The sequence below is a fragment of the Cryptomeria japonica genome, chromosome 7 (genome assembly GCF_030272615.1).
Source record: "Cryptomeria japonica chromosome 7, Sugi_1.0, whole genome shotgun sequence".
Taxonomy (NCBI): Eukaryota; Viridiplantae; Streptophyta; class Pinopsida; order Cupressales; family Cupressaceae; genus Cryptomeria; species Cryptomeria japonica.
The window spans coordinates 823,322,232-823,347,661 of NC_081411.1; the positions used below are offsets into that span (position 1 = coordinate 823,322,232).

At 36.4% G+C, this 25,430-nt stretch overlaps 1 protein-coding gene across 1 annotated transcript; it reads right to left on the reverse strand.

The window, feature by feature from the left end:
• Nucleotides 1-3,775: 3,775 nt before the first annotated feature.
• On the reverse strand, nt 3,776-19,156 carry LOC131038973 (uncharacterized protein ycf36). Its single transcript, XM_057971602.2, has 5 exons — nt 18,575-19,156; nt 17,806-17,967; nt 16,850-16,878; nt 4,314-4,370; nt 3,776-4,221 (listed from the first exon to the last, which is right to left on the reverse strand). The coding sequence occupies exons 1-5, from the start codon at nt 18,942-18,944 to the stop codon at nt 3,985-3,987; spliced, it is 855 nt and encodes a 284-aa protein (XP_057827585.2). The 5' UTR covers nt 18,945-19,156; the 3' UTR covers nt 3,776-3,984.
• Nucleotides 19,157-25,430: the final 6,274 nt, after the last annotated feature.

A 25,430-nucleotide genomic window follows, 5' to 3' on the forward strand; every position in this document is an offset into this window, starting at 1 on the left:
TGGAAGGGTCAGGAGCGAAAATCTTGTTTTAGGCTTATTCCTCCATCATTTCAACTTGAATCCACCTTAAAAGGCAAGAAAACACTTCTCCTCACCCATCCAAGCTACAAAACCCCAAGTTTGACTTGACTTTGCTAGGAAAATAAGGGATTTTAGGAATTTCGCTCTGGACCCTTTAGAAGGGTCAGGAGCGAATTTCCTATTTTGAGCTTGTTTTGACTACTCCATTACCTCAATCCAATATTCAAAGGCAAGAACACATCAAATTCCTTTTAACCACGCCATAAAACTCAAGAATTTGACCATCTCCAAGAAAAAAATATGAGTTTCCAAGAATTTCGCTCTGGACCCTTTGGAAGGGTCAAGAGCGAAATTCACCCTCTTGGCTAAAATCCTTCATTTTTCAATGCTTTCAAACATTTCCAAAGGACAAACATGTCCATTCTTCCTTTCAAGATACCTTGCAAATCAAAATTTGGTCAAACAAGGAAGGGAATGAGGTCTAAGAAGATTTTCGCTCTGGACCCTTTGGAAGGGTCAGGAGCGAAAATCATGATTTGGGCTTGTTTGTTCAATTTTCAAACTTTCAATCTCATTTGGGAGAAAACATAGATCATTCTTCATCTAAGGAGCAAGGTTTCAAGCTAAAACAAGGGAGCAAATGAAGTATATAATGAATTTTGCTCTGGACCCTTTGGAAGGGTCAAGAGCGAAATTCATCTCCTAGGCAAAAACTTGATTTTCTAAAGCATCCCACTCCCTCTCAGGGCAAGAACATACTAATTCCTCCTTCATCATGCCAACGCCTAGCCAAAACAAGGAAGAAAACAAGAGATATAAGGATTTTCGCTCTAGACCCTTTGGAAGGGTCAGGAGCGAAAATCATGTTTTGACCTTGATTCTTGATTTTTCAAACTCTAATCTTCCTTTGGAGGCAAACATAGACTACTTTCTCTTGCATCTCCACCAAGATCCTGACTTTGGCTAGAGGGAAAATGAGTGCTTTCAAAAATTTCGCTCCGAACCCTTTGGAAGGGTCAGGAGCGAAATTCCTAATCTTGGCCAAAATCCTTCACATTTTCACATCCCATCACCTCAAAACTAGAACGTTGGTCTAAACAAGGGAGAAAATGAGGTTTTCAAGAATTTCGCTCTGGACCCTTTGGAAGGGTCAAGAGCAAAATTCCTACTTTAGGCTAATTTCCATCATTTTGTCACCTCAAATCTCCTCTCAAAGACAAATGTGCATCAAAACCTTCCCATCACGCCCTAGAAGTCAACAAACTTGGTCATGTCAAAGAGCAAAGTGGAGAAAAATGAATTTCGCTCTGGACCCCTTGGAAGGGTCATGAGCAAAAATCATCCTTGGGCTCAAATCTTGACTTCATTTTCACATTTCCTCATTCAAACAAGCGTTTTTACCTTCATTCAAGCCTAGGAATGCGTTAGTTCTAGGTTTTGGTCAAAGTAGAATGTCTTATGGAGAATTTCGCTCTGGACCCTTTGGAAGGGTCAGGAGTGAAATTTGACATTTTGGTCTCTCCATCAGGATCATTTTATGGAATATAACATTTAAGAATAAGAAAGAAGAAAGATATAAGGGTCTTTCTTATACTTTAAGTTATATTCCATATATACTGTCAGGATGTTTGAGAGTGGTTTCGGACCTCCATGAGTTATATTGCAAAATCTAGTTTTTGGAGGATTCTTTAGTTTTCCAGACTTGGTCAAATTTCAAGATCAGGACATTCCAGACTTAGCCAAATTTCAGGATCAGGACATTCCAGACTTCATCACTCAACAACTTGACCTAGCTCGGACCTTCAAGAATGATAATCACTCACCAAGCAAGACACAATTAGCAACAACAGCAAAACCAGGCCCTAAGGAAGACTCTCAAAGAAACCCTAATTCTGGGGCCCCGCGGACTCACCCTGGCTCAAGTAGAGCCTACCATCGTAGTGATCCCTCTGGCAACACTCAGCATGCAAAGGCTAGCAGACAAACCCCAAGAAACCTAGAAAAACAAACTCCAGAAAGCAAAAAGTAGGGGTCCCCATTTGCAATGGGGTGATGTGTGAATACGTCACAACAGGAACCCAGAAGGATCAAGGACATTTGGAGCTGGTCCAGACATCCTTGAGGAACCTAAAATCCCCCAAGGGCCAAAAAATGGAAGAAGGGACACGAGGAAACCAGCAGAATTAGGGGCATTTGGACTTCGTCCAAACATCCTTGGGGAACCCGAAGTTCCCTAGGGGCCAAAAAACAAAAGAAGGGGAACAAGGAACCTAGAAGGATCAAGGACATTTGGACTTGGTCCAGACATCCCTAGGAACCTGAAAAAAGAATTAGTCCCAAAACTTAACCATCACTGGGAGTTTTTCAAATGGGTTTTTTTATTGAAGCTTAGGATAGGGAAAATACAACCACCAAGGACAAATTTGAGAAGGATAAACCCATTATAATATCTTGGAACGGCTATAATTGATGGGCAATAAAGGGGGCACAAAATGTCAACAAATAGCATTAACAGAAGTAAGAGGTGGAGAACGGAGCAAGTAAGAAAATCTGCAACAAAAGTTGTCAACCGGTAGATGCTTCAAGAACATTTTTATGTAGAAGTCTATATTTATCACAGTTTTGCTTTCTGAGTAACTGTTATATTCTATATGATATGATATGAAATATCTAATTTCAAAAAAAATTGCTACATCTTCAAATTCTCAAGAACATAACTAGCTCTGTAAATGGTTGGGGTCAATGTTCCTCAAATAATTTAATTCATGGATTTCTGCGGTAATAGAATCAACAATCTCCATAAGATCTAGATATAGATGATGGGATGTTACTTTATCACTTGTGTGACTTTTTGAGTACATAAATAACATGATTATATTCCGTGTGGATAGGAAAAGAACAAGAGAATAAGTTTGATTCAAATATTCACACATGTACACTGCAAGAGAAGACCTTAAAAAATCTGGGTAAAAGAAGATTACATGGTTATCTTAACAGAAAACCAATAGAAAAGATTCTGCCAAATCCCTTTACATTATTTTCCAGATATCCTTCAATAAAGATGTAACAAATATTTTCTTTATATCCCTTTTATTCATGGCATGATATAATATGTACGATTTCAGAAATAATAATTAATCTCCAATTTCTCAAGATTAGTACTAGCTCTGTATTAAAAGACAGTCAATATCCTCCAATCCTGCATTAACAGAACTGATGAACCTCAGATGGTGTTTACGGCATCCAAAAATTATTTACACAAAAGAGAATATGTTAGTCCTATGTTGATGATAAGGGTTGTCAATATTTTTCAAATAAGTCAATTAAATTATTAATCCATATTCCACAATATGGACAGAGATCCGAAGGTTAGATGGTGCTCCAGAAAAGGCAAAATACTTCATATAAATAATAAATGTGTTCTTCAGAAAAGATAAACAAGATACATGAAAGAGATCATGAATATGCCATCCTATATATTGTCTTGTAAAGGAAATTATGAAATAAACAATGCACTCAATCATATTCTAACTGAGACAACAATTCCCAAGAATCAAGATGATAAATATATCTACATGCACCATCCAAATAACACCATTTTTCATCTCCTTGATCTCTCATACATCCTGATGATGGATCACAGAGTGTGATCTGAAACCTTGATGATTAAAAACTTGCACACAATCAAATCCAGAAGCTGTTTACTTAATTATCATGGATTGTGGAAATCTAATATATATGAATGACAAGATACTCAAGTTAAGATTCTTCTCCTGCCATTGAATTCTTTATTGCAAAAGTTCAGACAATCTTGCTGATGCAAGTATAGACACTTCGTTCAAATACCTCATCAATTTCCACATTAAGAAGGAATATATTAAAAAGGCTTTGGCAATTCATAAATTAGAGAATTAATTTGAATGTGTGTAATATACAAGCGACACATAAACAAATGATCAAATTTCATTTGCAGTAATCAGCAAGTTGGGATTCTTTAGCCTCACCAGTGAATGCTTCAGGTTCAAATAATCTTGATGATGCATCACTGTAGGCTCTTTGTCCAAACGGTTCATTAACCTCCGCGGATAGTGATGAATCTAACTTTGGGTTTTTAAGGCTAATAAACAGAACAATACCAGTAAACAATAATATAGCAAGAACAACTAATGTAATTTTCACCCTGTTCAGAACTGGCTTCACCTGCATGAATTGCAGAAATAAAGTTGGATTTTCTATTTATAAAATATTATGAGATTTCTTAATTGACCTTTAAAATTTCTAACAAGACTTACTGAATAAGAACCAAGTAATCGGTCTCGTGCCAAAACTTCAGGAGGTTTCACCCAAACCTGCTAGGAAAGAAAGATATAAAATTGAATATCTTAAGAGCCAGTTTAGAGTTTAATACATATGAATTCCATTACAGAAAATTTCATTGTAAGAATTTGAACTTCTTTGGAAATGCATATGAAATTTGATGGAAATCAAAGGTATGCCAACATGTTGGCAAGTTCAACTTATGCAAATTAGTCAAATTTAAAATTAGCTACATGAAACACAACTCTGACTTCACTTTTTATGTGCAGAAGATAAAATCACTGAGAGTATCGAAATCATAGACTATGAATTGGTTGAGATTTACAAACCCATAATCATATTGCATGGGCACAGAAAGTTCCACTTAAGTTTAAACATTTGGATGACATTAAGGATTATATATATATATATATATATATGCAAAATTTGAACAAAATATACAACATTAGCTACAAACGAAAACTGATATTTGATAATTCAATGTCAAATACCAAATTCTTGGTGAAACTACATCAATATGGTGCAACTGCACATGGAAACTCATTATAAATCATCATAATGCTATTCATCATGAGCATCAACGCAATCAATCGGTTCATTAGAACCATAGGCGATGCCAAGATCACCCCACTAGCTGCATCATGTATTTTCTATGTAGTAACCTCATGCCCATCATCAACAATCAAGACTAAGGAAAGTTGTGCAATGAAAGCATTCAAGTTAAGATGCTCTAGCATTACATCCCAATGCCCCCTCACCCCCTCCTTTGACTCAACTCACTTGTGTGAGATGAGATGCAAGTTGGAATGCACATACACAAACTATTCTACTTTTTTCAGCTACCCACAAATTTAAGGTGCACAATTTTTTCATTAAGAAATTGTGATTTTTCTGAATAATACGAGTTCCAATTATCCCCAATTAAATTGAGGTTTTTAAGTTATCAAAAAAAGTGCCAATTTTTTTTTAGTAACAATATAAACCAACTCAGATTGCCCTACCCTGTGAGCAGCAACTATCACAATTTTTGCCAATCTTTGCATCACTAGTTTTATGATTATCCGTTCAATCTAGGTGTCCATCTTTTTCATCATCAAGTTGAGCAAGTGAAAGACATGTGGTGTCCAAAATATGTGCCTGTATCTCACTTCTACAGCCACACTACAACTTTGCAATTTTTAGCATTGTCTCTTATGACTTGGACAACATTTTGTAGGCCATTGCAATGGACCGTATGAGGATATTGACAATGAAATGCATCCTTCACCCAACCCTCACAACCAACTATCCTCAATAAATTGCCCCTTTCGGGCACAATACAGCAACGTTAATTAGTGACCTTTTTACAATCTTTCCATCCATCACAAATGATGGACACTCCATTTCCACTCATGAATCCCTAATGAGCTGCAATGAAATATCTACATGATTTATTTCCTTGGCCAATAAGGCAGTGCACACCTTTTCATAGCCAAAATCAATGTACCTTTAAGGGACCTCACTGATCCCCTACACTATTTTCCACCAACATGGTAATCTTATGAGATTAAAAAATAAGCCCATTAGGATAAATATAATATGCAATGAATTCATTATAATTGTCAATCGTTTGATCTCCAATGCCCTTTCTAATGGGCTTGCATCTCTTATTCTTTTGTAGGTAAGAGACGTACTTCTTAAGACAATATCACCAAAAATGAATGTGTGGTAGCCACTAATGGAATAGAAGATGGCATTCTAGGTGGCTTGCTCAATCAAGATCCATTTTTGGACAAAAAATGAGACTTTGATCAGTATTTTTTAGCCACTTTGTCTACTTCCTCTTTCTTATTGATACATACAAGAATTTGTGTATTTGTCAACCCATGTTCAATCAACCCCTCACAAACTTTAATTCCCTGGCCACAAATCACACACAAATAGGCTTCATTTGACTACATGAGTTCTTATACTCATTCTAACAATTGTTGCAAAGCCAAGCATAATCCCTTCCTCAAGGAAGTTGCTAAATAATTGTGGTGTATCTCTTAAAAAAAGGGTTGCTTTCGAAATCCTTAGCCACCTTTGACACATAGAACTAGAAAACTTCTTGTGATTCTTTCAAAATACTAGTATCTACAAGTTTTGAAGTAATAAATACCAGTAAAAATAAAATAAAATAAAATAATTGAAAAACTAAAATTAAAAAACCAACCCTAAGCTACTACTACTTGAAAAAATATCATGTTATTATAAAAAAATAACAAACCGTTAAAAAGCAAAAGCTCTAATGCAGAATGGAAACAAACTTTCAAAAATAAACTTGAATTGAATATCCTTCATGTTGCAAGCTCCTTCATATTATTGATAGCTATCTAGCACTTGTTAAGGTATGTGAATAGTAAGAACATGATGTTTAAACAGTAACAGAGTTGTAGCCCTGACCAATAAGTAACATTATAGTTTTGGGTGTGTAACAAATGCAAGGTAATAGAGTTGTTTTCTTTTGTTTAATATGTTGTTAGTGCAGCTAATGTAGTTGCTTTTAGAGTTGAAACAGCTTTTTTTACTTCTTTTATTTCCAGTTTTTCATTATGAAACAAAAAATTAGATCCATGGGACCCTGAGTTCACCTGAAGTTCGTCCCAGGCACAAGAAATCATGCCTGAGTACATCCCAGGTTTGTCTCAGATGAACTCAAGCCACATATTGGCAAGATTTGCCTTTTTTAGCAAATTTACTGAGCATATGCAGACCATACCAAGACCAAGACTCAGTAAAGTTATGTTCTTGTAAACAAGAGAAGACAGTATCAAAGCTTGCAACAAGTCCATACCAAACCATTTAAAAAGTACCTGAGCCATTTGCAAACACGAAAACCTCTAAAAAAAACCATTGCCCAGCATTGGTTGAGTATGCCATAAACAAACCAAAAGCCTCACTGAGGTGTTCAAAATCATTAAATACACAATATAATTTTAAATAGCATGCCATAAAGTAGCTCCTAGAGGCAAGCAAACAATGAGACAATAACAAAGTTTAAGTAACCTTACTAACATGAGACCTAATAATAAACCACAAAACTCAAAAACTAGAGAACATCCATCTAAACTATATGAAAACTTGATACATTCCAAGAAGAAGAATGCTAAAATAATCCACAGAAACAAATATTAAAATGAAAATAATTGCCCAAAGTGGATTCACACCTGCAAATCTGATTGTAAAGACAGAGAGTTAATGGCAGCTCTCAGCATTATATTTATTTGAGATTACGAATGTGATATAGACATTAGTTTTTTCCCAAGATTTATAACCAAAGGAGAAGAGAAGCCTAAAGACACTAAAGGGGATCCCAATGACCTAAAGATATTAAAATAGATATTAATTAACACATATCCTCCGAACTAATAGGTAGACCATGGGCCTGAGCCAAAAAAGGCCAAACAAACCCCTAACATTATGTTGTGACCAAGGCACGAAACAAAAGGATGGTGGTAGACGATGAGGTAACAATTATGATATGCCTGGTAAAATCGGGATACTGGAAAAGCATGTGTTTGCACTAGATGTATGTTGTGAGGCTAGGTGATCATATTTTGATGATATTGTTGGATGAGTTTAATTATATAAGTATGTGTTGCAGTCTTGTCCAAATTATTATTATTATGTTTCAGTTCATGATCATATGCATAAATATTCATGCTATAATCAAAGGCTATCATGATTGTATTGTTTAAATGTAATGAAATAATGGATATAATGTTAGACCAATGTTAGACCACGTTGGGTGATTATTCAATGCTTCAGCTATTGACATATATATCGAGAAGGTATGCTTGACGTGTGTGTTAAGTGGTTACACATACAGGGTATGACTTCACCTAGCTTCACAAGTCTAAGCCTACCTCGATGGAGGTTATATGGAGGTATCACATTGGCCTTAATTATTTGCCTTACCCGTCGTACACAATATGAGTGTGATAACCTATTTGTTTATCAATGTAGACCCAATGTCATCTTTGAATGCCCAGTATAGGTGTTTCAATATTTGGTTAAATTCATATTTTTCGTGAATTAAATATGAAAATATGCTTTTATGGATTTAAATGAATTATTGGGTCTGCATGAAAAGAGCGTAAATGAAGTTGTTATTATATTTCAAAAAAGATCTCGGCTCAAGATTGCTTGTTATAGTTGATTTAAACGTGTATTAAGTGTTTTCATATTGTGCTTATATAGATTTAAATGCTGAATACCAATTATGGATACAATTAATTGTTTATCTTGGATTTGGAGAATGTTAGGGTTATTTGTAATCAATGGGATAAATAAAGGAAATGGATTATTTTATTTATTTTCAAAAAGTAAGAATTGGAAAAGGGTGAAATAGGAAAAAGGGCATTTTCATTTTCATAATTTGTTTTTGGGGAAGAAAATTGGGAGGGCAAAAACCCTTTCCTTAGGCAATTTTTATTTTGTTGATTGTGGGGGCAAATGGAGCACAAATTTGATGGGGTTTGAAACATTGGATTAGGAACTGGCAGGAGATTATGCTCATGTGTGGATTTATGCATTCATGAGGTGTGCTTAAAGTTCTTCCCATTTCAAATTTTAACAAAAAAAATGAGGTAAATTAGTAATTCATCCTCTTTTATTCATTGTTTTTCATTTTCCTTGTTTGGAATAGGATTGGATAAGTGCTAAAAATTCCCAATGCATTTTACTTTTCCAATTATGATTGAGTAGAATTTATTTTGTAGAAAATTTTATGAGTTTTTCCCCAAATGCCATTATAATGCCTAAAATTTTGGGATTTGTATGGAAATTGAATTTTATAGCTTAGAATGGATGTTGGGCACCTTGGGAGTAAAAGGGTATCTTAAGATTTTCAAATTTTGAGAATTTTACTTTGGGTAAATTTTCAAGCTTTTTAATGGCGAATTGGAAAAATCCCTGGTTTTTGATAAATTGATATTTTGGAAAATTTGAATAATTTGTGTGAATTATGATGTTTAAGAATGTAAGAATGAAAGTGTACTTCGTGAATTGTCAAATTAATGCTATTGAAAACATGTTGTGTATTTCATGAACAAGTGTGTATGTGCATTGTTTTCCATGCCCTTCTTTGAGTTGGGAATTGTGATGAGTTATGACGTGAGTTTCATCCTTGAGTAGTGTTGTGACGTATTCACACATAGCCCCATTGCAAATGGGGACCCCTACTTTTTTTGCTTTCTGGGGTTTGTTTTCTAGGTTTTTAGGGTTTTTGTCTGTTAGCCTTTGCATTTTGAGTGTCGCCAGGGGGATCACTAGGATGGCAGGCTCTGCTTGAGCCAAGGTGAGTCCACGGGGCCCCAAAATTAGGGTTTCTTTGAAAGTCTTCCTTAGGACAAAGTTTTGCTCTTGTTGCTAATTGTGTCTTGTTTGAGTTTCAGGAGGTCAATGAAGCTTGGTGAGTGAATATCATCCTTGAAGGTCTGAGTTAGGTCAGTTGGTGAGTGATGAAGTTTGGAATGTCATCCTGATCTTCAAATGCCCTGAAATTTGGCTAAGTCTGGAATGTCTTCCTGGTCCTGAAATTTGACTAAGTCTGGAAAATTGAAGAATCCTCCAAAAACTAGATTTTGCATTATAACTCCTGGAGGTCCGAAACCACTCTCAAGCATCCTGACAGTATATATGGAATATAACTTAAAGTATAAGGAAGAAAGATATAAGGAAATGTCACTTATACTTAAATGTTATATTCCATATATTAATCCAGACGGAGAGACCAAAATGTCAAATTTCGCTCCTAACCCTTCCAAAGGGTCCAAAGCGAATTTCAATTTCGCTCCTGACCCTTCCAAAGGGTCCAGAGCGAAATTCTCCATAACACATTCTACTTTGACCCAAGCTTAGAATTAATTCATTCCCAGACATTATTGAGGGCAAAACACTTGTTTGGATGAAGAAATGTAAGAAATGAAGTCAAGATTTGAGCCTAAATGTGAATTTTGCTCCTGACCCTTCCAAAGGGTCCAGAGCGAAATTCCCCATAAACCTCATTTTCTTCCTTGTTTAGACCAACATTCTAGTTCCTTGGACATATTTTGAAGTGGATTAACATGTCTTTGCCTTTTGAAGTGATGGGATGTAAAAATGTGAAGGATTTTGTCCTAAAACTAGAATTTCGCTCCTGACCCTTCCAAAGGGTCCAGAGCGAAATTCTTGGAAACTCATATTTTCTTCTTGGAGATGGTCAAATTCTTGAGTTTTGTGGCATGGTTGGAAAGACTTTGATGTGTTCTTGCCTTTGAAAATTGGATTGAGGCGACGGAGTAGTCAGAACCAACCCAAAGTAGGAATTTTGCTCCTGACCCTTCCAAAGGGTCCAGAGCGAAATTCTTGATAAACCTCTTTTGCTTCCATGTTTAGGCCACAAACCTTGTTCCTTGAGCGAAGAGTGGTGTGTTTTTGCCTTCCAGAGAAGATTGGAGTTGAAGAAATGAAGAATCAAGCCTAGAACATGATTTTCGCTCCTGACCCTTCCTAAGGGTCCAAAGCAAAAATCTCCATGGACCTCATTTTCTTCCTTGTTTGGCCATGTTCTTAGTGTCCAAGGCATGTTGGAAGATAGATGGACATGTTCTTGCCTTGGGGAATGATTGAAAGCAATAAAAGGAGGAGATTTTGTCCTAGAAGGGGAAATTCGCTCCTGACCCTTCCAAAGGGTCTAGGGCGAAATTTCACAAAACCACTCTTTTCTCTCAATTTTATGCTAAGTCAAGTATGGGCTAGGGTAAATTAAGATGGGAGATGTCTTTAGGCATGACTTTGACTTGTTGGTGATATTCAAACTTGAAGGAATTGAGCAAAAACATGAATTTCGCTATTGACCCTTCCAAAGGGTCCAAAGCGAAATTCTTAAAATCACCTATTTTCCCTTCAAAGCCAGTCAAGTCTTTGGTTTTTATGGTGTGAGGTGGCGTGACCTTTCCTTCGAAGATGAATTGAAGTGAGAGGAATGAAGGAATAAGCTCAAAATAAAAAATTCGCTCCTGACCCTTCCAAAGGGTCCAGAGCGAAATTCCTTAAAACACCCTTTTCCTTTCATTTTTATGCCAAGCTAAGCCTAGACCAAGGTGGGAAAAGTTGGGGGATGCCCAAAGGATTGCCCTTGAATGGATTGTTGCCTCCAAAAATGAAGATTCTAAGCTTGGACAAGGATTTCGCTCCTGACCCTTCTAGAAGGTCCAGGGCAAAATCCCTTATAGGTCTTGTCCCTGGCCATGTTTTTTAGCAAAATTCTCTTTTTAACCATTTTTGAGGCCAAGTCAAAGTTGTCAAGCAAGTTGAGAGATAGATCCAGAGGTGAGAGGCAAAGTGAGAGGAATGGAGTTGAGTGAGGGAAAACAAGCAAAACATGAATTTCGCTTCTGACCCTTCCAAAGGGTCCAAAGCGAAATTCTTCAAACCACCCTTTTCCTCCTTGAGTGAAGCTAAAACTTTGATACCTATGGCATGGTTGAAGATGGAGTGAGGTATTCTTGCCTTGTAAGGTGAATTGAGGTAAAGGAAATGAAGGATCAAGCCTAAAACTTAAATTTCGCTCCTGACCCTTCCAAAGGGTCCAGAGCGAAATTCACAAAATATCATTTTTCCTTCAAGTTTGTGCTAGGCCAGGATAGTGATCAAGGTGGATTGGACTTAAATATTGCCACAAGCATGCATTTGAGAAGGTTGTTAGTCCAAGAGGTAAGGATTTTGAGCTAAAGAATGAATTTCACTCCTGACCCTTCCAAAGGGTCCAGAGAGAAATTCTCAATTTCACCTAATTTGCTCATGATGAAGGTCAAGAGATGGATTCCCAGGCCTTGGTGGAGAGAAGACTAGTGTATTCTTGCCTTGGAAGACATTTTGAAGTGGAGAAATGATAGAACTTGAGCCAAAACAAGAATTTCGCTCCTGACCCTTCCAAAGGGTCCAGAGCGAAATCCTTAAAACCTCCATTTTTCTCTAGTTTTGCATCAAGCTTGATGTTGGTTGAGATTAAAGGGATCCCTAGACATGCATTTGAGCAAGTTGTGGTCACAAGTTGTGAAGATTTTGTCCTAAAATGCAAATTTCATTCCTGCCCCTTCTAGAGGGTCCAGGGCGAAATCCTTTGAAACTCCTATTTTTCACCCTGTTCGAGCTAGGCAAAGGGCTAGTTGTGAGATTATGATGACAAGATGTTTGATGGCTAGGCCTAAGATTATGGAATGATGAAATGAGGTCTAAATTGGCCAGGAATGCAAATTTCGCTCCTAACCCTTCCAAAGGGTCCAGAGCGAAATTCTTATAGGGCCTGTCCTTGGGAGAATCCTGAGCAAACTTCATTTTGATGTCTTCTTGTTGATGATTTAAGGTAGAAAATGCTATGTTAGAATGAATTTATTATGTGTCCTTAATCATCTTTTGGTTTGTTTTGCAGATGAAAGAAGACCAGGCCAGGACAAAGACGACCTCTTCCAGTCCATCATCATCAAGGACGTTCCACAGGCAAAAGGGAAGACTCAAGGTGCTTTGAAGCATTGGAAGACTATGGGGTGTTCAAGAAGTTCGAGCTAGCCTCAAGACTTCATTCTTTCACAAGATGACAAAGAAAGGGCTTTGCCAGCACTTCAAGGTGAGATATGCTACTGGGGAAGAAAGACTTGACAATAAGGAAGCCTGGTCAAGCAAAGGAAATACATCATTCATCATGTCAAAGGACAGAGGAGGATCAACCAAGTCACAAGCGTTAGACAAGGTGGCATCCCAGTCATCATTCTTCTAGTCGGATTGGTCCACCCCAGCATGACTAGATTCAATGTACCTAATTTACTAGAGGTGGCACAAACTTCGACGTACCTACCCCTGCTTCCTATTGGTCCTCACCCTTGGAATGTAATTTTCTCATTGGCTAGACGAAGTTTGTTGTAACAAACCCTAATTAGGGTTTCTATCTTTTAATCCTAGCCATTGGTTCTAAGTCAATCAGAGTCGTCTGTTTGTAAAGGGTTCTCTATATAAAGCCCTGGCTCCTCATTTGTAAAGGTTAATAGTTAATAGTGGGGGGAATAGTTAGAAATAGTGAATAGTCAGCTGATAGAATAACAATTAGAGTAGATTAGGAGGACAAGGTAAGAAACTGTTGCCATTGATTGTAAATAAACTCCATTTTCATTGAAGTTATGGTGAAGTGTGTTGTTTCTTTGCAATATGCATGGTCTCTTGTTGAATCTTCATTTTAGATGATAGATAATTAAATTGAATGAAAGAAGTTATTGAATGTACTCGCGTGGAATCCACCTAGTCCAAACCACTAGCCTTTTGCTGATTGTAAGAGCGCCTTGCGTGGTCAACTGGCATAGAACGAGCTTAATCCCGAGTCATAACACCTCTGTTGTTCACGCATTATCTTGAATGGTGATTAGTGATGGTGTACGATTTGGACATATTTGAAACATCCCTTAGAAGATCGCACTGAGTTGGTGTTGAATTGTTCAACCTGATGGTGAGACCCAGCCCAGTAAAACTCCACCTAGTCATTCATCCATCTTCTCGCATTCTAGGTCTTAGAGTAGACTTCCTGAACCTTGTATCTTTTGCCATTTCTTTATCTTCCAGTTAGTAAATAGGACTTGTGATTCCAGCAAATTAAACGTTCAGGTTATCGAATGTAAGTCCCCTTGTGATTCCAGCAAAATCACATCGTACCGCAAAGAGCTTATCCACACGTAGAGAACCTACATATCAGAACCTTGGAGTTACTCCGACTGATCCTTCGGCAAGATCTTCAGCAGTCGGGAAACTTTGTTCAAGAGAGGATAAGGTACCTTTAGGTATTTTATTCTGTGTTTGGTCGTGCACAAAAGACACATCAACAAGTAGCTCCTGGGAATTTTTGGTTTCGCCTCCTTTGTGGTCATTGAGTGACCTAGCATTATTGTGTTGACAACTTACCTCATCTCTTACAAGGGGTATTGTGGTACTCCACTTGGCAGATACATGAGACCATCATGATGGCTCTACCTTTTTCTATCTCCTGGAGTTAGCTCAATTGGATGAAGAGAGATACCTTATCTTTTACTTGTGTTAAGAATGTGATTGGATGTCTACTTGGATGCTATGTTTACTCCATGATTAGCATGAATATAAAGTAGATCCTACTATCTCCATGAAGTATGTATTATGAGATATTCAATAGATAACAGCACAAACTCCATGATTGCATGGCCCCAAATCAGAACTTCTTTCTAATGTTGAGGAATTAATTCTATGACTATGCGTGAGCCAATAAATAGATTCTTTAAATAGAAAGAAATTAATTGTATGTAACAGCTACTGAGAATAAACTATACAAAAACTAGAAATTGAACACAATGGATCAGACAAAAAAAACAATTATTCTCATGGAAAAGCTTTCCTGGGCTAGAAACTCTAAAACAAAAAATATGTAACAGCTTTAATGCATTTGAAATGAACTAAGGTTCATGTTGAAAACTTCAACTTGACATTTGTCGCAATATTTAATTGTGATAAGTATTACGTAAGTGCAAATTGAAGTTAGGCTGTAGAAGGATCGATCAACCTTCTTTTCCTGCATGAAAATTGAATTTTGAACATGGAGGGGTTAGACATCCTTTCTTTTCCCAAATGAGACATAAAATCAAAACAGATAAAGGTTGATCGTACTTTTTGCTACTGGATGATTACTGAGTTCAACTGGAGAAGAGTCAACTGCCCTTTCTGTGGTTAGATGAAATCTGAAGATCAGTTGGAAAGGGCCACTTGCCCCCAAGGCATCAAATGCCCAAAATAGCCATCCATGTTAGGACTTGTTTATCGTAAACTTTCGCATGAAAGACAAGACTTAAGACTAATTTTAATTTTAATTAGATCAGTTCTAAGCACAGGTTAGGGAAGTTGGGGTCTTTCACGAAGGGCTTGGCTGTGATTTTCAAAGCTAAGCGTTCTCTTCATTCATTAATATTTTGAGCCTCTGTCTCTTGGGGCACATACTCAAATATAATTTTTTCTCGCTTTTATAGGGACTTTCAAATTTCAACGTAATTGTTAGTTTGAAGTCGCCATATTTATATGTATTTCTCCTCACACACCAAAAAATGCTCAGCCTGAGATACTGATTCGCAACTACCAAATTCTAACCCAGTCAACCTTGTATGTTCATCTTATCATCACTTCTTGATCGCAGACTTAAATGTCCAGATCCAAGTTTATTTTGAAGGCATTCTCATGTCAAATCAATTTCTCCTTTGAGGAAAGCATTACAAGATATATTTTATTTATTCTATTTATTTGTTTCTGACTTATGCATAAGCCCAATGATAAAATTAAATACAATTACTGCCAAGGATAATTGATCTCATGGCACTGCCAGAGGCAATCAGTATGAACTCATTGTTTGCACTCACCCTCTCATTGTGCAAAGGCAACTCTGGTACACTGATGCATCCATTCAGTGGACACCAAAGTTAAGGAATTATTGCTTTATGCCGGTCCATGAAATAGTGAGAGACTACAGAAAATTTCTGCAGCACAGGATGACAGCTATATTCACGATAGAAGTCCAAAACTTCTCAAAAGACCCACCCTACCAGCTTCATCAGTACCACCAATGGAATATCAATCTTGACTGCCAAGAGAGCACATAGCAATCTGGCTCCACCAAGGATGGCATCACCAGCTTCCTTTCCCAAAAGGCATTGCAGACTCTGGCTTGGGAACTTCTCATAAATTAATAGGCTGAAAAATGTTTCTGATAAGCAGGAACAACTAGAGATGTTGCTTACATTGGATCTCATTTGAGTTGCACCATTGAGGGTATTTCAAATTCTCCTGTGCTTTGGGGGAATGGATTTGTGCTGTGTTTTAGTCTATTAAACTATTTTTATTTCACTGAAGCAGTGAAGAGGGATAGGCACTGCATCTTGACTATTTACTTTTTCTTTCCAATTGACAAGTTTCGGTCATTAGTAGCATTAATAATTTATTTCTTTGAAGAAAATTGAAGCTTTTTAAATATCTCCTTCCTCTTTGTTTTGACCATTTCAGGCAGCTTAAAGAAGTACTTTCAGTAACACCTCATCCAGTAAGAAACAACTCAATCATCCATAAAAATCCAACGGCGTTTAAACACACATCTATCTTCAAACTCAAGTTGCTAATGATGTGATTAGCACAATGTTTAAAAGGAAACGAAAAGAAGAAATAGAAGTATGTCTCATGCCAATAATCTGTTAAACTTAAAAACTGAATTCACACATCTATGCTAAAACTTATTTGAACTCTAAAAGGAACAATCTATGAGCAACTTCCAAATTCGACCATGACTAACTCTTCTATGAAGTCAGCCAAGAAAATTAAAGAAAGGAATACCAAAGGGCACATAAATGCAAATTGGAAAAAATATAAGGTTATTACATTCAGAGAAAGAACTTTTGATTGCTGGAATTCATTAAAACAAAAATAAAGGATATTACAGCAAATTCACAATACACACCTCTCCATCATACCACCCAGTCTCCTCATCTGCAAAACCAGAAGTATAGCAGGATGAGGTATTCATGAAAAAATCTAGATATTGTTCAAATGTACCGAAACATAATTTTAATTCAAATTATATGTTCAATGCCTACAAGTAGTCTACACCTGCCAATGGAACATAAAAAGAGTACTTGGTTGAAAAAGTATACAATATGAATGCAAAGCTCAAAATAAATAAGAAACTCTAAAGAAACAAAAATCATGAAGTGGCATGCGCAATTCCTAAAAAGTAAAAACCCAAAGCTATGTCAAGAACAACAAGTGATATAAATGCCCAGATAAGCAAGGCATGGATCTAAAGCACCCATCTGGGGCATCCAAAACATAGATGCTGTCCAGCTGTGCCAGCTGTGCTGGAATTATGAAAGAATATGTGTTAATAAAAACTGGAAAAAATAGGACTGATGAAGAACATTGAAAGTATGGGAAACACATCCAAGTTAAGGATATTGGTTGCATCTCTATTCTCAGCAGATATGTGTCCAGAGTGACCAAAACTTGTGTGAGGCATGCCACTGAACTAAGTGCATTTCATGCAGGGAAAATGCCGGGGGTAAGCGAGGCAAACTGTGCACGTGGAGTAACTCTTGGGAGGCAGTTTGTAGCAGTTGTGAGTGCATTCATAGTATAAACAAATTTTGGGTGGAATGCACACCCAGGTAAATCTGATTTAGGTGCCCTTCAAGCAAAGGCAACACCAAATGCAGCCAGTTCATGGTAGGGTGCATATTGGGTGAGCACGTGTTTGGATGGATGTGCACCTAAACAGCCCTGTATTTCAGGTATGGCCCTGTATTTCACATATGGCGAGGGTCATACCAACCAAACATTGTTTACAAAATACTAATGTAGTTTAACGGAAATATTTCTTACAAAGCTATGGATTGGAAAAACCTGAAATCTCATACATACATTCAACAGTGGCGCTAAAAAGTCGGTTGCCAACATAAGCCCATCCAAGATACATTCGGATAGCAGCCATGGTGACAACTAATAAACCTCCGCACAAAGCCCCAACTCCGCATTTAAGTAGCTCTTGATCGGGATTCACGCTCAGGCTTGCCACAGGCCATCCTGAGTAAAGATAACATGAAATGACTTTTAGCAACCTTCAGCCCAAATTGATCCGTATGACCCATCAAGATATATTTAACAGTTTAGAAGATTACTTCTACTGATATCCAAGTTTAAAGAAAAATTTCAAGTTTGATTGTTTTGATTTAAGTTTTTTATGATATGATATGAGATATTTATGCAGTTGTGCAAAAGACCTGTCAGAGAACTTATTTTAGAAGATTTTTTTCAAAGGCATCTGATTTTAATATATAAATTCTAAAAGCTTATTTCGTTATCCTGATTGAAGATTATGTAACTGGTTACGATTTGAAATGCTTGTATAGTTGTGCACGAGACGTATTGATGCCTATTAACATACTTGAAAATTGTTTCTAACTTTCTACATAACCCTCTTTAAAATGAGTTCTCATGTTTTGTTTCACTGTCTTCATCTAAAACTCCATTAATCAGGATATGACTGCAAGTATTTATATGGCTGTGCTAATTTCAATATCTTTCTTTAGTTCAGATTTATGAATATGTGCATAATTGTGCCTCATGTCGTTATTTGGCATACATCCAGAAGAAAACCCGTTTCAAACTCTGATATATTGAAGTTACATACCTATAAATACTGTAAATGCTGTCCCAATTCCCATAAGACGCAGCCCATATTTGCCCAAATCTTCATTTGCCCACGAGAATAAATCTGATTCAGCTAAGCTTTTATATTCATTGACTGGTTGCTGATCGAAAGGAACAGGGCACCCGACCCCTGCACTTCCATTGGCAAAGGGGGGCAATTTATCTCCTCCCCACTTCTCATCTTTTGCTCGTATTCCTTTAAATATTTTCTTCTTCAGCAGTAAATGCCTGTAATTGCCATGCCCAGATAACCTTGTTGGAGAAGATAAATTATTTGAGAGGAAACCCAGAGAACCCGAATGTTTTGAAAGGCTGAATTTGCGTAGGAGCATCCCATTGCTACCAGCCATGAATGTTATGGAACAAACATGGAATTATGTCTAAACATGTCTTAAATTTCTATCCTAGATTCCATTTAATCCTCACAACCCTGTATAATTGTGGAGTGTGAGGGTGGCATACGTTTTGTTAGAAACATCGCCATCGATTTTAGAGGATAAAACACCCAATATCGTGTGATGAACAGAAGAACATCAGCCACTTATCTTTAAGCTAGAGCTCCTTTGTTAAGCGATTGGTCAAGTGAGGACATATAAAGACTTCAGAGAAATAGAAAGACTCAGGGCGGGGTGCCATGAAATGGATTAGCTTATAAATGTAAAAAAATGCTAAAAGATTGAGATTTTTTTATAGTTCTCTCAAGTATATATCAAATTATTGTTTTTAATAATTTGTCTGATTGGTTGAATGAATAAATATTTTGAATTATTTAATATATTTTTATAATATTGAAATAATAGTATTTGTTAGTCAATAGATGAACTTTCAATTGAAGAGTAGATAATTGAAGAGTAGATGATAGATGTGAAATGATAAAGATTTAAAGATACGATAATTAACAAATTCTTGTAAGATGAATATATTATGATTATTGTTTTTATTTTTTAATATTATTAATAATTTATATATTTTTTAAATAATAAATAGTATTAATATATTATTAATATTATTAAATTGATATTATTTAAGGAGTATATTATTATGTATTATTAGTATTAAGATATCTTTATATATTTCTTAATTAATATTATAAATTAGAATATTATATTATATTAGTCTAGTGATAATATAATTTAAAAAATATTATATACCTTAGAAAAATATAATATAGGTGATGTCGTGGATGGTAGGAGGTGCGGTGAACTAAGATTGATTGTCTTGGTGATTCATCTTAATTTTGTAACGAAAGATGTTAATTACATAAGCAACCATGCACTTAGCTATTAGTTTATGAGGAATTGATTTTCTCTCTTGTTTTTGGAGTAGTGGGCTCGTCGAGCGTGGAACCCTAAGGGAGATGTGGAGGTAATGCTAGCAGTAAATAATTTCTTTTTGGGAATCTTTTCATGCCTAGTGGATAGAAATAAAGCCTTTGACTAAGGGCCCTACTTTTACAACTAGGTTGACCTTTTCATCTAACCTTGGTATGCAGGCTTTAATTCTACAGAGGAGCTTCCTTCAAGGGTGCCTATCTAGGTACATCTCCAAATACACCTGCTTGAGTTTTGGAGGAACGACATTTTACATATGATTTCTCTTTTGCTTGGGAAGTCAACAAGCCCATCACAACAGGCACTAGATAAAGAGGTAATCTCTTATGCTCGATTTTGTGTTGAAATTGACTTGAACAAGCCATTACCAGATTTTGTGGGAATTTGTCTTAGGTCCTCTTCTTGGACTCGATAACTTAATTATGAAGCTCTTCCTTTTTTTTGTTGGATAGGCCATGAGTATGAACATTTGCAAAGGGAGTGCTTGAGAATTAACCATGTAGTTGATTCAACTAAGGCTCTTTCTCATCCTGCACCTAAGGTTGATAAAATGAAAGTCCTTACGTCATAAGGGATTGCAAATACATAGGTTTTTATTCCTATAAAACTTTGTAATAAGGGTAGAGGACAAAAGAGAACCCTCAAAGATAGATAGGGAGATGAGATCTTCAATGGATTTGATGCTTTGAAAGATTTAGCTCGAGAAGATGAGATTCCGGTAGGATTGCTATCTGGTGTTGATTCCTTGGGAGAATTTCTCACAAAATTTAAAGAGGTTGACAAACATAAAATGGTACAGGCTAGAATCTAGGATGCATAGATGGAAACAAATCAGAATCTTGTGGTTACTAGTGAATTGGAGCCAAGTGGGATTAAAGAGTCGAAGGATGGTTCAACTTTGGCTGGTTATATTCCCCATTCAAAGAAGGAAGTTTTGGATACTAGAAAAGGCAGTGGAACCTTTCCTGCTTTGGGGTTACAGCAAAGGTCCCTTAAAAAGAGTGTTTCGAAGAAGCCCCCTATGGTGGGATGCAAGAAAGATCAAGAGAAAGTGAAAATAACAAGGAGACTTTGGTGGAATTGAGGTCAGTGAAAACCATTGATTCTTATTTCTCTCCTTCCCAAAGATGATTATTCTTTCATGGAATGTAAGGGGTATGAATAGCATCCCTAGAGAAAGATTATTCAAGATTTGATTAGTACTCATTCACTTGATGTTGTTTTCATTCAAGAGACCAAGTTTTTTGTGGAAGGTATGCTTAATAGGGCTTCCAAAATTTGGGTAAGAGGTCAATGTCAATGTATTGGAGCTCAAGGTAGTTCAAGTGGTGTTTCTTTCTTATAGGACCCATGCAAAGTTGTTCAACTTTGGTGTATCTCTAGTAGATCTTCTATTTTTATGGATGCTTCGAGTATGGAATTTGGTGAAGTTATTCTTTTCACCAATGTTTATGCTCCAATTGATCTTCTAGGAAAATCCTTGTTATGGTCTCATGTCAGGTGCCTTCGGTCTCATGCATCATTTCTTCCATTGATCCTTGTTGGAGACTTTAATGTTGTTTCTAGTTTGGAGGAGAAAAGGGAAGGCACAAACAGGCTTGAGGCTTCTTTCAGCCTTATGAGGGATAATATAGATTTCTTTAATTTGGTGGACATAAGACCTATTAATGGCCTATTTACTTGGAATAAAAGGAGATGTGAGGAGGATGCCATTTTTGAAAGGTTAGATAAGTTTTTGGTTTCTAGTTATTGGGTTGGTGATAGTTGGGCTACTAGTTCAAAGATTAGACTTGAGATGGTCTAATCATTGGTTCGTTGATTGTTTTGCTATTTTTTTTAGAACCTCTAAGAGTCCCTCTTTTAAATTTTGGTTTATGTGGTTTTGGGACCCTTTTCTTCAAATCTTATGCTTGAGTGGTTGCGCAAAGGGAAACATGCTTATGTTATGCAATGTACTTTTTTGTTGAGAGATTGCAGTTTGTTAAGCATAAACTTAAAAGGTGGAATAGACAATGCTTTGACAATATATTTTTAGCTAAAAAGATGACCTAATCTTTTTTGAATACCATCACTTATTAGATTCAAGATCATGGTCTAAATCAAGAAATTTGTAGAGAGGATTCTATAGCTCTGAAGAAGCTAGAGGAATGGGAGTTATGAGAGGAGAATTTTTGGAAGCAAAAGTCATGTATTGATTGGCTTCAAGAAGGGGACAAAAACACTACTTTTTGTGTAACTTTGTTAAAGATAGGAGACATGAGAATTTGATCACTGCACTTTTATCCACTAAGGGGAATCAACCATCTTCATTCAATGAGACTTTGAGTGACATTACTCAGTTCCATTCAACTTTGTTTACAAAGGACTCTCCCCTTGCTTGGGATGAAGAAAATCTTATTCTAGATTATATTCCTTCTCTATTTTCTAATGAGGTGAATGAGGCTCTTATTTGATGCGAGACCATCCCCGGTCGATGAGCAATCTTGCATCAACCAAAAATATTTCCTTTCAGTTTTGTTCTTGTTTAGTTCTTTGTGCAGTTTTCTATGTTCTTACCAGTTGGTACCAGTTGTGTGAGCTTGAATTTCATCCTCAAAATGTTACCTGCAATAAGTTAGTTCCATAAAATACAAATGCAAATGTATACAGGAAATCCAAAATCCACCAATGAAACTACATGAAATACATACTAAAATAAAACATTATTTTACCTTCATGGCTTATGTCTCATTGTGTCCTAACTCCACTGTTCTTGGTTGCAGATGGTGTGCTCTCAGACAATGCACTGTTGGCTTCTAAGATGGCATATGAAGAATGGACTGATAACTTGTAGTTAACAGACACTATGATATGCAAATGCTACATGATTATGCTAAATGATATTATATGATAATTGCTATTTGCTTCAAAAACTCACGGATGCATAAGATTAGCTTGCAAAATGCACTTGCAGTCTCTTGAAGTCTAACATGAAGATTAACTCTCTCAATTGAAGCTCTTGATTTTATAGACTTTGAGAGGATTAGATGATGTGGCTTAGATCAACGATCATGATCAGATCTCCAGATTTGGATGGATGTGATCAAAGGTGAAGGTTGAGAGAAAGGGGGAAGGAGAAGACAAGTGTCACTCATCTCACCTTGACTGGGTTGCTGACTGAGGGAATCTAGGGATGGTTGGAGAAAATTTAGGCATGATAGGACAAGTGGACTCAAGTACTTCCAAAGATGTAGGGGATGTTGGAGAGAATATAGGAAATGGTTATGAAATGTGTGTACGTACACAATTTTCATTAAATTGGTGGTTGAATATAAATGATAAATTAATATTTAAGAAATATTAATTTCCTTAGCCACATGTTTTGGTGAGTTGGAAAAGGGAAGATGAAGTGGAGATGAAAGGTGAGTTGGAAAAGAAAGATTAAATAATTTAGGAATTTATTTAATATTTGAGACTATAGGATAGGAGAATAATTATTAAATATTAGATATTTAATTGTTTGAAGAGGATAATTAAATATTAGATATTTAATTAACTTGGTTAAAAGAATAATTAAATATTAGATATTTAATTAATTAGAAGAATATGATAAATGAATTAATTAATAAAATATTAATTAATAGAAAGACATGAAAATGAATTAAATAAATTAATCTTTTCAAATTAACTATTTAATAGAAGAATAATTATTAAATAAATATAAAATATTTATTTAATTGCTCATAGCCAATTCTTATGTGTATACACCAGTAGGTGCTTGTTCTCTGTGGCAGTCCTTATTTTCAGTTTCTAGACGGTTTGATGTGCTTGATTCCAAGTTTTCAGTTCATTTGGATTCTTTTCCGATTAGTTATCGCTTCTGGTTGACTGTTTCTGTGTTCCGGGACAATTCTTGTGCTTATTGATTGGTTTTCCTTCATTACCGGCATGATTCTTGGTGTGTAGGTCTATTTTGAGTCTTATCTGATGTTCTTTAGCGTGTGGTCGACCTTCCTGTTGAACCGGACCACTTGGTTATTATTTTCCAAAAAGATTTATCTAATTCTTAGGGCTGACCTAATTACACATTTTATTTTCATGCATTGGTGAATGTAATCTTATGGGGCCGACCCGGATGTGTTCTAGTGGGTATAAATATGTTATTATGTATTCATTTGTAAGGACAGAGGAAGTAGAACTGAGAATAAGGATTGAGATTCACATGTTATGATCCGGTTGATTCTTAGAGTCTTAGTTGATTCTTAAAGTCCCAGTTGGATTGTATCTGGTTTGAAGCTTGCATGTAACTGGTTAATTACCGAATGTTCTTTGATGATAATATGATGATTGTCAGATGTTTGTCAGAAGTTTTAAGGCTTTAATATGAACTATTTATGTGAATTTGTTAAGTTTTATTATTGCTTTCGTTGTGTCTCTCTTGCTACATAAGTCGGTTGACTCTTTTAAGGGCTTTTACCAGTTATGGCTGCATCAAGTGGTATCAAAGTTGGTTATGGACTGGCTGGTGCAAGAATCGTTTGCAAAAATTGAGACATTCCTTGGGGTGGATAGATTGTCAATTGGAGGTAGGTTGTGCGTGTGTTCAATAGATCATCAAGGGGAGACAATTGAAACCGGTAGTCAGATCGTCAATTTGAGGTAGTTCACCAGAGTGGAAGAAGAGATGCCGCCAAGGAGGACAAACTCCCAGAGGGTAGAGAAAATGATGGAAGACTTCAAGAATGAAGGAAGGAATGAAATCTGAAATACTTTGGTTGGCTTGTGGAGAAACCTTGATTCTGAGGATGAATATGAGGAAGTCGGTGAAGAGCTTGAGGAAGTTAAAGGATCGGAAGATGAAAGAGAGGAAAGATTCATGAGAGCAGTTGTGCAAGCAAGTAAAGCTCATAAATTTGAGGTTTCCAACTTTTCTGGAACGCTGAACCCGGAGGATCTAATCAATTGGATCGGAGAGTTGGAGGACTACTTTGAGTTTGAGGATGTCAAGGACCCGTAGAGAGTCTGGTTGGCACAAACCAAGTTGAAAGGGCATGTTTCCTAGTGGTGGAAAGAATTGCAAAAGATAGAGTGGAGAATGGTGAATTAAAGATCACCCAGTGGAGACAGATGGTTGCAAGATTGAAGGCCAAGTTCATACCGGGAGACTATGAACTGGAACTATTCAAGAAGTTGCAGAACCTAAAACAAAGAAACATGAGTGTGAAGGGTTATACTAAGGAATTCTACAAGGTGGTGATCAAATCTAGACATAGAGAGATAGACAAAGAAAAGGTGGTGAGGTACATCAATGGACTTGCTTTTAACATTCAAGATGAGATGAGTATGTTGATGGTTTCCACAATTGAAGAAGCTTACCAGTATGTTTTGAAGGCTGAGGAGAAGGTGAGAAGAAGACAACTGAATAAGGGAAAGGAGAAATTCAAGATGAGTGATAGTATGAAGAAACCGGTTGAAGAAGAGCAGTCAAAACCTAAGTGGAGTAAAGAACCGGAACAAAAGACATCG